Below are 12,767 nucleotides of genomic sequence, written 5' to 3'. Positions count from 1 at the left end.
AGTTTCTTAAGTCATTTTAGGGCGTTGTCAGTTGCGTTGGAAAGCTAAAGCAATAATATTTATTTTAAAGTAGAGAAATTGGGTCTAGGTGCGCTACATTAGTAGCAATTCACTAGTTTTTACACCAAATGCGTAATCAATTTTAGTCTTGTGTTGGTCATCATGTTTCACGCATAACTTGAGTTTCGTAAGTCCTTTTGGGCCACCGTCAGTTGCATTAGAAAGATAGTTCAATTGATATTTTAAAATAGAGAGTTTCATTATTTTTTCATAATTATATAATTTTTCGTCGTATTTTGAAATCAGACATTCTGTTTTAGAGTTTATGTAGGAATTATCGCGATAGGGCTGAACTGAAATGAATAGAACTGAAGTTTCGTAACTCCGCTTGAGGTACGTTAAGTGCGTTTAAAAGAGGGTTTAAAGAAATTTCAAACTTGATAGTTTCATATTTTTATCATAAGTCTATAAATTTTGGTGCGCTATTTTAAAGTGAGACAATTTTAGAGTTAGGTCTAGAGTTTTGAGCAATTTTGAGTGTGGTGATCTTTCGTTATCTTTTTGATGAGTTTAAGATTTCTATTTTTATTTGGTTAGAGTTGTTACGGAGTTGTCAGAGTTGCTCTTAAGTTGTTTAGAGTTGGAGCATTATTGACATTATAAAATTACTTTTTGAGTAATTTTTCTATTATTGAAAGTTGTTAAGTCCAAGGAGTTAAAATTGAGAAAAATTATCTGCCTTTATCCTTAGTAGAGTTATCACATGTGAACCTGTACCCTTATAATAATTGGATACTTTAGAGCACTTTTAGGGTACTCGAGGGTTATTTTTTATAATTATGAGTTTTTAGACATCTTGAGTTCCATGAAAAAAAATTATTAGTTGAGTGTTTGGGGTAATAACATAACTTTGTCTTTTTTGATGAAAAATGATTAAATCATTTTAAAAACATATTTTTGAGTATAGTAATACATAGGGATTACAATGAAGATCTTAATTGGAGATTTTGAGTATAGTTATCCATAGGAATTACAGTGACGACCTTAATTGGCGATTGTGAGTATAGTAATCCAGATGGATACAGTGATGGCATGTGATTGGCGACATATAGGTTCAAGAGTGAACCTGTTTGATGATGTTTTGATGTTTGTGATGCTATAATTCTATGATGTTGATGATGTTGCATGTTTATGTTGTTCCTGACCATGCATTCATTTATTTCGGAGTTAGGCAGAACTTCGGTCTAGTGATGGTCTGGTTCAGAGAAGAACTATGGCAGTCTTACGTCCCGAGATGGACACAATTTAGAGAGAAACTTGATACATGAGAAAATCAATAACATACCTATGATTCCAGAGACTTGGTACCACATGCATTTTGATGAGGAGTTGGTGAAATTTGCATTATCATTCACATTATTACTTAACTTTGATTGTGTTGTTGAATATGAATGATGTGTGTATGAACTCATGATTACTATCATGTTGTTGAATTTCACATTTAATATTTATAAGATGTATTATCATCCCTTTTTGTTGTCGTGGCGTCTGTGCTCCTATGGAGTATAGAAAATCATATACTCAGTGAGAGTAGTTGCTTGTGAGTTAGAAGATGATCTTGGAAGTTGTCTTTATTTATTTTTATTTATCATTTTTAGTTGTTCTGATCTGTAACATTGAGAATAGACGCCTTATTTATTTTAGAGTTTTTGTTAAAGTTTTATTTTTATTATTTGGTGGTTTATTATATTACTAATGCTTATGAGGATTAATTGACTTTCTACTGCGAGTTTGAAACTATTTTTATGAAATGAATGATTTGTGTGAAGTAATATTCCTAAACATGTATTATTTTCTCTTTTATATTAAGAATGGGAGTTTAGGGTGTCACATATGACATCCCTCCTTCGTAGTTTTTCTTCCTATTTTGTCACATTAATCCCTAAGATTGAGTCATTTTTCCATTTGGGGCATTTTTATCCTATCTCTCTGATCGGATCCCTTTGTACACGTGTTTCTAAAGTTTTGGTGGCCCTTTGGCAAAGGTTATGGATAAAATCATATCTACTAACTATCATGTCTTTGTTTGTCTTTCTTATAGGGAGACTCTTACTTGATGGAGTTGTTGTTGTGAATGAGTTAGTTTGTTTGGCCAAGAAATCTAAGAAACTTTGTCTTATTTTCAAGGTATACTTGAAAAAGACCGTGATTCCATAAGTTGGAGTTTTCTAGATTAAATGTTTGTCATATTTGGTTTAATGACAAATGGATGGCCTCTATGTGAGTGTGTGTTTATAATGTGATATTCTATCGATCAAATTGTCTCCTCTTGCTTGGGGATAAATCTTAAATCTTCTAAGAGAGAGAGAGAGAGAGATTTTAGATTCTAAAAGAGATATTCCTTCTACATGATTTATATTAAGAGGAAATAGGGTCTTGCTTACATTGATCAAATTCCACTTGAAATTAACTTCCATAGGTTCTATCTTATCTTTGGAAAAAAAAGAGGTAAAATGGATAGCTAGGTAGATTAGAGGAGGGGAAAGGGTATTGAAGTTTTTTATGAAAAATGTTTTTTTTGGTGTGGGAGCCGGAGTTGTATGACGCTATGTCTTACCTAAAGATCTTAAATCTCTTTTTCATACTCCCTCAATTCCTTTTTAAGTGTCTCTTTTGTGAAAAAGTTTTGTTCCATTTTAATTGTCACTTATAAAGTTCAATGTAATATTAATTACATTTTATCAAAATTATCCCTAGATAATTATTACAGAGAAAAAAAATAAAAAAATATAATAAATAGTTAAGTGTATTATAGATAAAAAAATTATTGTTAAAAAAATATCAATAATGATTACCTTTTTTGATATGTATAAAAAATTAAAAGATAACATTTAAAAATAAACGGAAGGAGTATTTTGCTAGGAGGGTAGAGGTGGCCTTAGTATGATATAGCCATATGTGATGTGATCGATTTGAAATTTTCAAGTTTCAGATACATCTATGAGTGAAGAGGACTCGGCGTGGATATATATATATATATATATATATATATATATATATATATATATATATATATATATATATATATATATATATATATATATATATATATATAATATGCTAACTTGTATCCCTAGAACACAAATTAGAACACAAATTAAGAAATCCACAAGTTAAGAATTTAACATAGAAATAATATCTTGGAAATTGTGCACTAATTTTAATAAAAATATATAATTAAGATAGGTTACTTTTTATCTAAACATATATTTTGTCTATTGTGCACTAATTTTAATAAAAATATATAATTAAGATAGGTTACTTTTTATCTAAACATATATTTTGTCTATGCTTTACAATTAATAAACCTATTGCCACCGACATTAGTTTAAAGATCTTATACAAAGGCAATCCATTTATGTTTCATCTAAGAAAAACATTTTATTAATTTCCTTTAAATGAAAAACCACCTTTCATGCAACCTAACCATATTGTCGCACAAATGCTATGAATAAATGAACCCACAATAAACAGACTTCATATAACAGAGCTCAAATAGTTCACATATATGCAAGATAGTAAATGAACACCAAAATACCAGTGTATCGGGCAGGCTAAAAGAGAAATGAGCCAGTATATACAACCCTTTATGTAGGCCTAATTAATAACTGCAAATAAACTGCAATTTCTCATCATGGTAGAATGTAAGGTTGATTGTCCTATTTTGGCACAAACAAAAGATTTCTCATCTAACTACGTTTCAATATCTGTACCTAGAGTTTAAAGCATCCACTACAATAAGATGAGTATACCTAAATACCATGACGAGGTGAAGATTGGTGCATCTTTTAAACCTATGCCTGAAATTGTCAGCAGTTGCTAAATGAACCCCGAATCTTTCAGCATATAAGTACAGAAAATCACTACCGGCACGAATTGAATATTTGACCCCTCATTGCATCAATTGGCATATGTTCGTGCGTGTAACGCTCAGGACCAAAATAAACTCCCATTCTATCCAAAAGCGCAGTTGCTTCATCCCTACCATATCTTGAAGCATAAAGTCTCAGGTATTCGATATCCTAAATAAAGGGAAACGAGGAATCTAAGATCAAAATATATAAAGGAAAAACTATTAAACTATTTACGACAACTAATACCAGCTCATGCCATGAAAATAGAGCTGCATAGTCCATAGGATAAAAATAGATGCAAATCATGTAAATTATAAATAAAGAGTACTGGGATGTACCAAAAGTATTTATATTGAAACAAATAATTTGTCAAGATACACATTTGTTGAGAATAGTTTGCAATATTTTGAGGGGATAAATATAAATACTCTACCTGCAAGCCACTGAGTATGCGCTCTAGTCTAAGAGAAGCCACTGGTTCATTAGTTGAGAATGCCTCACCAGGGTAGTACAGAACTCCATCCCCAGGAGGAAGGCCGTGCCTGAATTTTATCTGTCACAAAAATATATCAATGGTAGGAAAGTAACATTACAGTATAGCAAGTTCTAATGGTTCCATTATTTTCCAACGTAACATAACATAGACAAGCTACACAATCACCTCTGCACTGGCTACAGTTGCTTTCTCATAGCAGTTCGCACCCCAGTACAAAAATCCTGTGCCACCCTCTTTCCACACACGCCACATGACAGCCCGATGTTGAGTGCCTCGCATTCCAAGGTGCCAATTTGGATGAGGATCTGCTGGTCCCATACAGACATATGTCCACCATTCCTGTGACAAAACCACCCGCCTCTAATGAGCAAATAAAACTAAGCACCAGCATAATAGTAATATACATTCTACTGTGCATCACTCTTCCGATCATGGAAATTTTGCATTTACTGAATAAATATTCAGTGCAGCAGACCAATTATTTTAGCATCAGTAGACACACTCAAATTGATTTTCAATTCAGCCTATTGTTGGAGAAATATTGCCATAATCATCCAAAAAAAATGTCTGAGGAAAAATGTTAGAATACATCAATGTAATAATGTTGGCTGATGAGACTTGAGAATCAAAGAAAATGGGAGTTCAAACTCTACTAAAAAATTAAATCCTCCAAGGCTTTGTTAGGAACCTAACATCCTTCACAAATCTTTTTGTACATTAACACATATGAACAAGAATTTCACATTGTGCACTAGAATCTAGGAGCATATGAGAGGTATCAAGTCTTCAATAAACATAATGAATTCCTTAAATATGCCAAATGGAGCCTTGGTTTGAATTGTTAATGCAATATACTTTTGAAGGAAATAAATCTTGGAAGCAGGTCTAGCTCATATATAAGAACTGTTGTCCTACTACATTGAGGCTAGTGATGTTTCTAAAATCCAGAGCATGGCACAACAGAGAAAAAGCAACCCCAATCCGTTAAAAATAAAAAGCAACCAAGAAAGGAACATAGAGTTAATCCCGTAGTTATCTGGTATACATTACTCTTGGTATGGTTACATGGTATGTAAGAGATATGCTAATTTGATAGTATGCTATTTGGGCTTGGGTACATTTTAAAATATTAACTGGTATATTGGTAGATTTCAAAGAACCACTTATCCACATTACTTTGTTTTTTAGATCTCATTTCTAGACCAAAATGCGCAGTTTATTAATTACTATTTTCTATATTAAAAGTTGGCAGTTACTATACGACGCTTCTAGTTTAATAAATAAAAAATGAAGAGTGTGCAGATGCTAGTGTTTTTCCTCAATTCATTGTTTATTGTTTTATCTTTGCCGGTTCAGTAGGCTTTCCAAATAAGGCTTTTTAAGTTTCTTTGTTTTTTGTATGTAAGCACCAATAACGTCTCTTCAGTTTAAGTTCCTTCTACCTTATTTAACTTTCCAAAATCTTCACGCAATGGCAACTGCAATATAGGGTATACATGCACCATTTGCGCTATGTTTTTTGGGTGCGGTTATATGGAATATGGTAACATTGGCTGTGTACCGCTTTGCAAACAGGTAGACACGGGGAACTATCGTAAGAAATCCACTACATGCTTAGCTCAAGAAATAGAAGACTCGTAGACTTTATAAAAGTGCTTGCAATCTGCTTTAAGATATTTTGTTCAAAAGCATTGAAGAGGTAAAAACAAATATCTATCAACTCAGAAGAAACATAGAGCACAAACCAAATTACAGATGAGGAAAAAACGGTAAACTTATATAACATTACCTCACCATTCTCTGGTTGTAATTCAGCAGTAATATCCTTGACCAGGTCCTCCCGATTTCCCAAGACCCATTCACTGTAAAGATAAATTCAAGTTCTTAGAATGTTTAACGAAAAGAAAATTTTTGGTATTCTTCATTCCCACTTTTATTTTCACTACTGAAAAAAAAATGATTTCTTCCAAAGGCACAATAAATAAGACTCGAGAAATAAACCCATCAATATATCCAAAATGACGCTGGTTCAGCAACCTAACTGAAGTTTAAGTTACACTTTCAAGTTTTTACTGAATAATATCCTTTGGGTATGCAAGTGAACCACAACACGAAAGGTCTAAAAAATCCCAAAAAATCTATAATGAAATACTTGCAGTAAACAAAACGGTAAATAGGTGGAAATTAGTTGATAATAATAAAATGTACTTTTACTCTTGATAGGGATATAGTCAATTATAAAGCAATACCTTGTACAATAAATTTGATTATGAGGACGCAGAAAACATGGAACTTTTACAAAAGCCTCAAACGGAGTAGGTGCAAGAGGTGCATCATTTGGCCCTACATAAAATGAACGCACAATAAGATACACTCAAAGAAACGTAGAAACAGCTATGAAGAAACTAAAAATGAAAGTGCTGGCAGGAGAAAGCTATAACAAATTTTGAATTGATAGAGTAATCTAAGGATATGTAAGTAAATTGAAGAAGCGTGTCCTACATTCATCAGAAAAATAAAACAAAATCAATAATCAACGAAGCAAATTTGTGATTAGCTATCATATAAATGAAATGTAGATGCAGATTGTGTTACATTTTTCTCCTGGTACATGCGAAACTTTAGAATGCCAACACCAAGATTATCTTAGATACACTGCTGTCAGGTACAATCTGAAGCCAGACTTTGCCAACCAAGAAGATTTAGTGACAGGTAAAACAATAAATCTCAAGGATGTGTCGGGAAATGTTTACCATTCTATATCTCATTATAAGGTTCCATTTGTTAAAAATGAGAAAATATGGTTTTCCATTTAGTAAATTAAAAATCGAAGATAAAAAAAATTAGCAGAAAGAAACTGCAGTCATATCCTCGGCAAAACTATTATTCCTACAGTAATATAAAAAAAAATCAAAGATGGAAAAAAAATTAGCAGAAAGAAACTAAAGTCATTTGCCTGGCAAAACTATTCTTTGACCGTGCAACAGTAATTAAGAATGAAAGAAAACCTGGCTTATAGGATTTTCAAAGATGGAAAAATTAGAAGAAATAAATTGCATTGTATCCCCGTCAAAATTATTCTTTGATCAAATAAAAGAAATTATTAATGGTCGGTAGAGTTTCATTTATCCAATCAACTACATAAGAATACAATTACAGCCAGCTGTTACGACATAACTATGTGAAATATTTCACATTCCAAAATGTGAATATGCCAAACAAAACAAAAGGCATTACCAATTCGAAGAAACAACTTAAATTCAAAATGAATAAACTACCATGTATTTTTCGTATAAGCCAGTAGAAATTAAACTAGAATAACTTCATATGGATAACCTTACCACAATAGTATGTAGTTAAAATACGAGCATCTGGAGCATAAGCACGAATGTCACTTGCCATGTTGCGAAGAGAATCATATTGTTCCAAATTTAGTGGCTGGACAAAAAGGTACAAAAATTAGCTTATCAAGGCCATAGCTTCAGTAAAAAAACAAGATCATAGTGAACTGGACCAGATTCAAAGTTATGGTAACGGATCCCCTCTTTTGAAAAAAATGTGCTGAGCTGACCTATTTATAGTTATAAATGTTCATAAATATTGATAAGGGCCTAATTATTTAGTGTTCATGAAGAGAGGGAGAGATAGACACAATTGTGACATGATTTGTCGTGTAAAATTCTCAGGAGAGAAATAGTTATAACGTATACCACTTAGGGCAGTCAAAATTTAATGAAGCAACTCAACTTTTTAATGAAAACGGGGAAGAAATAAAAACAATTAATTAATGATTTAATGAAGCTAGTCAACTTTTTAACAAAAACAGGAAGAAATAAAACAATTAATCAATGACTACTGCAAAAGTTACTTGGCTATTTGAACTTTTCAGTAGCAGTGTTCAATCCAAAGTTAGGATAGAGATGGATAACCTATCTATGACATTATCCTAGGGTAGACTTGCTAGTAATTTATAGCACGCATGTTTATACCTCGTCCCACAAGTAAAGGTAAGCTTTTCTCCAGTGATTCTTGGTTCTCAATATCTCAACTTGTTTCTGCAAGAAATCCTTCCCCGCATCGCTACTGTGGCACATCAACAGGTGGGTTGAATTTCATCAGTTCTCATTGCAAATATACCTGACAGAAGCGAACGGGGACAACTGACTGACTGTATACCCGGAGACTACTTGTTTATATGGCACAGCATATGCCGCCAACCGTGGGTCTGAAAAATATTCATCTGATTTTGGATGATCCGCTACAATGTCAAGAGGGAAATATTCAGCAATGATAATATTTCTTGAGGTTGCAACTCTATCAAATTTATTGCATCAGAAATATACCTGGCCATGGACATGTGTATGTTAAAACACGCATACCATCAGCCCATTTGCAAAAATAGGGGCTGATTCTATATTGAAGAAGCCATTTGAAATGTTTATCCAATGCCTCATACCACTCATCTGTCCCATGTTTGACGCCAAAGCGATCCTCAATTACAGTATCAGATACCTAGTGCAGAGTGAAGGAAACAGCAGAATGCACAAACAAATAAACTCTATTTCACAAAGATATAGACCAAAAGTGCACAGTGGATGAAAAATGCAAAATAAGCAGTGAGATTTAAACAACTGGAAGTCTCATATTAGTCCCAGAGTTTGTTCGTATTATAAACTGCATTCAGGATGCACCAATTAAAAATGGGTGCATCACACACCATATGTTACATTCATTAGATTGGTATTAATTTTTCATCAAGATCAAAATCTTATACCAATCTAATGGTTGTAATGTATGGTATCATGCACCCTTTAAGAATAAATGCACATTAAATGCCACTTGTTTTAACTAGTAAGCATATATATTTAGCATCTAATAACCCTACTTAGACAATTTAAATCAGTAATTTTCTCCAAGAGTTATGAAAAATAACTTTTTTTTTAAAATGGCTTTGTTTGTCTGACATTTAATATGGGTCAAGGATACACCAAATACGGCAGGAAGGGAAGGAGTTTCTGGAAGTACAAATTCCCAGACAGTAAGATTTAACTTCAGCCGTAGAGAGAGACTTGAAATGGCATCCTCTTCCATTACATCTGCTGACTCATTTTCTGAAGAGAATTCAGAAAATGATGGGGACAGAAGAATCCTTCTTAATGATATAGTTGTAGACTTCAACCTTTCAACCTAAAAATGAGATGCTTGCATAAAAATCCATAAGGACGCCAAGATTATAAATGGTAGCAGAATGACACACAATGATTGAAAATAAAACCCACCACTTCATCTAATGGTGTTCCATCTATTGGATCAACAATGTCAAGGCATCCCTTAAGCTCCTTATACAATTGATGTTTCTCAACCTTGTTTAAACTTTGAGCTGGAGATCTGTACAATGATTGAAGTTGACAAAGAAAGGCTATGAACTAATATTTGCAAGACAATATCAGAAACTAAAAAATTGTTAAAAGAAAAAAGGCTCACCCTGCATCTGTTTTTATAGCAGTAATGAGAATCTCTCCTTCATATTGTCCTGGAGGTTGAGCACTTGGAACATCAACCGAAATCCAAAGAGTACTAGTCTCCCTGAATAATACCGAACAACAGAGTGAGAAGTAATCAATCAACCAGCATATTGGGCAGACAGCACAAGAGTAAATCAGACATGTACCCTGGAAATAGGTTTATCTGACCAACTGGAAGATTAAGGGGAACAAGAGCGTCAGGTACACCTAAAATGGGCACCACCCGCCGCAACAGTAGTGATTTTCCAACAATCAGTCTGCCAATGCTGATGTCAGCAAATCGATATAAACCAAGTAAATCATACATTTTTTCCATACAACAGAGAAAATGCCAACCTGTCTCCTGAAGGAGAGCACAGGTCACTGCACTGAACCTGCACAGTCCCAGCAACACCAGAACCACCCCATGAAACCTTTGGTCGAATAGCTAATTGCACACTCTCCCTCTCATTTCTAGCTGCAAGCAGGTTTATCTACATGATAAAGCAAAAACTCTAATGTCAAGCGAATAGAAAATGCTTTAGAATTTTACGATTTCCTCAGTCTAAAATATTTCTATAAATTAAATTCTTCATTCATAACTTCAACCTCAAATTTAGGGTAGAGAATTGTGAAGTTTCAAAAAGGAAAGTCATAAAAATTGTTACTTTTGGAGAGATTCTCATTACTGCTATAAAAACAGATGCAAAGTCAAAAGCATGCATTGTGAGCCTTTTGGTCATTGTGCAAACATAGTCAAAATCAAATAACAAGTAAGTATCACACAAGACAAATTGTAAAGAAATGGCCATTCAATTAACACCCATGCAGTTCCTACTCATAAACAACAAGCAATGCTAACGCCGTGCTTACAGAAAACATGAAATTATACGTATATAGTGTGTGGTACAAATTTAAAATAATACGCCATAAGACCATCTATAGATGAGTAAAAAATAGAAATAAAAGATAAAAATACTAACAGGCTCGAAATGTCTAGGCATTTCTTGAGATCCGACATTCGCTGTGCTTGGCATGCACCATACATGCACTAAATCCCTAGTTGGAATTTCTGTAGGGTCAATTGGCCACTTGAGGTGATTCAAATCATGTGTGTCACCATCATTCCACCCGTAAGATGTACCACCTCCAGCAACCCCTTCAACCGGTGGCACAGCCACATCTTGTGGATTTCCTGCCAAATGCGTCAACAAATGATGAAGCAATTCAATTGAAACACCTTAGTACAGAGTCATTTCAAGATCAATTTAATCCGCAACCTTTCCCCAAAAAATAACTGTCTCCAATAATTCAATAAATCAAGATTCCCAAAATATATACACCTCACTTTTATAATTAAGTTCAAGTCTTTTTCAGAACACAGCAATTTCCAACATAAAGATACCACTGAAATTCCAATCAAAAAGTTGATCATGTCTATTTTCATACATAAACCATTTATGTTTGGTTTAGCTTTTGGAAGGGGCAAAAGCTTTTCAAAAGCAATTCTAGAGATGTAGAATTGATTTTGAAATGATTTTGAGGCATTTGGTTCTTTTAAAGTATAATTGATTCTACTTGAAGTTAGAATTTGTAGCTTTCGAGTTTAAACGTGATTTTTTCATTGGAATTTACTTTTCACCTCAATTTTGTATAAAGTTATCCAAACGTAAATCACTTTACATTCAACTCACTTTTAACCAAAATCAATTTATGGAATCAATTCACTCACAAATCAGTTTTTTTCACACTCACAAATCAGTTTTTTTCACCGCAGAACCAAACACACACTTTGGTTTAGCTTTTGAAACAGGCAAAAGTAAATTTAGAAGTGTAGAATTAATTCCGAAATGATTTTGAGATGTTTGGTTATTCTAAAGGAAAATTGATTCTGACTTCGGAATTGATTCTACTTGAAACTACAATTTGTAGCTTTTGAATTTAAAAGTGATTTTTAGACTGAAACTTGAAATTTGTTATTCAACTCATTTTACTTTTACATAAATATATCCAAACATAAATCACTTTACATGCTACTCACATTTAATCAGAATCAATTCTACAAAATCAGTTCACTAAGAATCAATTCTACAAATTCAGTTCACTCAGAATCAATTCTCCTCACCGCGCAACCAAATATAGACTTACCGCATCAGATTCAGTAACCGCCATAGATCGCTACGGCCTCTAGTAAGGCCATAACACAATATAAGATATGAAAGCAAAAAAATATGCAACAACATCTGTAAAAAAAACGCCGAATCCGAACGATTACGCTCAAATTAGAGTTTGATCAACGAGAATTCAAAGCAGGTGAAACTCACTAACTTTTGGTTGTTGGATTGAAATTATAAACGTAAGTAACTGGAAATTGAGAAAACGAAAGAGAACAATTGAAGAAATGGCACGATGAACGTAAGAGAGAACTAACCGGAGTTATCCATATCGGAGTCAGAGAAGGTTATTGAATTGTTACGGTGGCCGGAGAGAGAACACGTGATCGCGTTTTCGTTTTCGTTTCCGTTTAATGGGAGGCGGTGTTACTATAATACTTACAAAGTTACAGAAAAAGAAAGAAAAGTTATCTTTTAAAATGGAATTTTTAAGCAGATTAATTTGATAATGGTCGATGTAAAACGTTTTACACTACTAAATACTATTACTACAAAGTTACTAAAAAAAGTCATTTTTTATTCTCTCTTTCACTTTTGGTACTTTTATCAAAAGGATATATTTTGATCGATTTACATTGTTTGGGAGAGATTATCAAAACAACTCACGACATTTTTCATACATATTTCTAATTTATTTTTATAAATTATTTAAGATAGTTTGTAAAAACAATTTATAACA

General features: G+C 33.1%; 1 protein-coding gene across 3 annotated transcripts; it reads right to left on the bottom strand.

Annotated features, from left to right (window-relative positions):
* Positions 1–3,516: 3,516 nt before the first annotated feature.
* LOC127083666 (uncharacterized) lies at positions 3,517–12,528 on the bottom strand. Of its 3 annotated transcripts, none has more exons than XM_051023997.1 (16): positions 12,346–12,523; positions 10,898–11,109; positions 10,272–10,408; positions 10,082–10,192; positions 9,895–9,996; positions 9,690–9,798; positions 9,397–9,597; positions 8,754–8,922; positions 8,587–8,668; positions 8,400–8,493; positions 7,752–7,848; positions 6,660–6,753; positions 6,200–6,272; positions 4,576–4,749; positions 4,348–4,467; positions 3,517–4,082 (listed from the first exon to the last, which is right to left on the bottom strand). In XM_051023997.1, exons 1-16 carry the CDS (start codon positions 12,356–12,358, stop codon positions 3,924–3,926), a joined length of 1,947 nt encoding a protein of 648 aa, XP_050879954.1. In that variant the 5' UTR covers positions 12,359–12,523; the 3' UTR covers positions 3,517–3,923. The 3 variants fall into 3 exon arrangements, 2 of the variants coding, with proteins under 2 accessions (XP_050879954.1, XP_050879955.1); XR_007788493.1 differs by having other exon boundaries at positions 3,848–4,082; positions 4,348–4,456; positions 12,346–12,526; XM_051023998.1 differs by lacking the exons at positions 3,517–4,082; positions 4,348–4,467 and having other exon boundaries at positions 6,205–6,272; positions 12,346–12,528.
* Between the last annotated feature and the right edge of the window lie 239 nt (positions 12,529–12,767).

Source organism: Lathyrus oleraceus, chromosome 5 (genome assembly GCF_024323335.1).
Source record: "Lathyrus oleraceus cultivar Zhongwan6 chromosome 5, CAAS_Psat_ZW6_1.0, whole genome shotgun sequence".
NCBI classification, from domain to species: domain Eukaryota; kingdom Viridiplantae; phylum Streptophyta; class Magnoliopsida; order Fabales; family Fabaceae; genus Lathyrus; species Lathyrus oleraceus.
This window is presented reverse-complemented; position numbering and strand designations above follow the sequence as displayed.

Bases quoted from the DNA above. Each gene is read 5' to 3' on its own strand.
- LOC127083666 (XM_051023997.1), bottom strand. The intron at 9,598-9,689 runs GTGGGTTTTATT...TCTCATTTTTAG, and splicing joins GAACACCATTAGATGAAGTG to GTTGAAAGGTTGAAGTCTAC. The intron at 8,669-8,753 runs GTATATTTCTGA...TTGACATTGTAG, and splicing joins ATACACATGTCCATGGCCAG to CGGATCATCCAAAATCAGAT.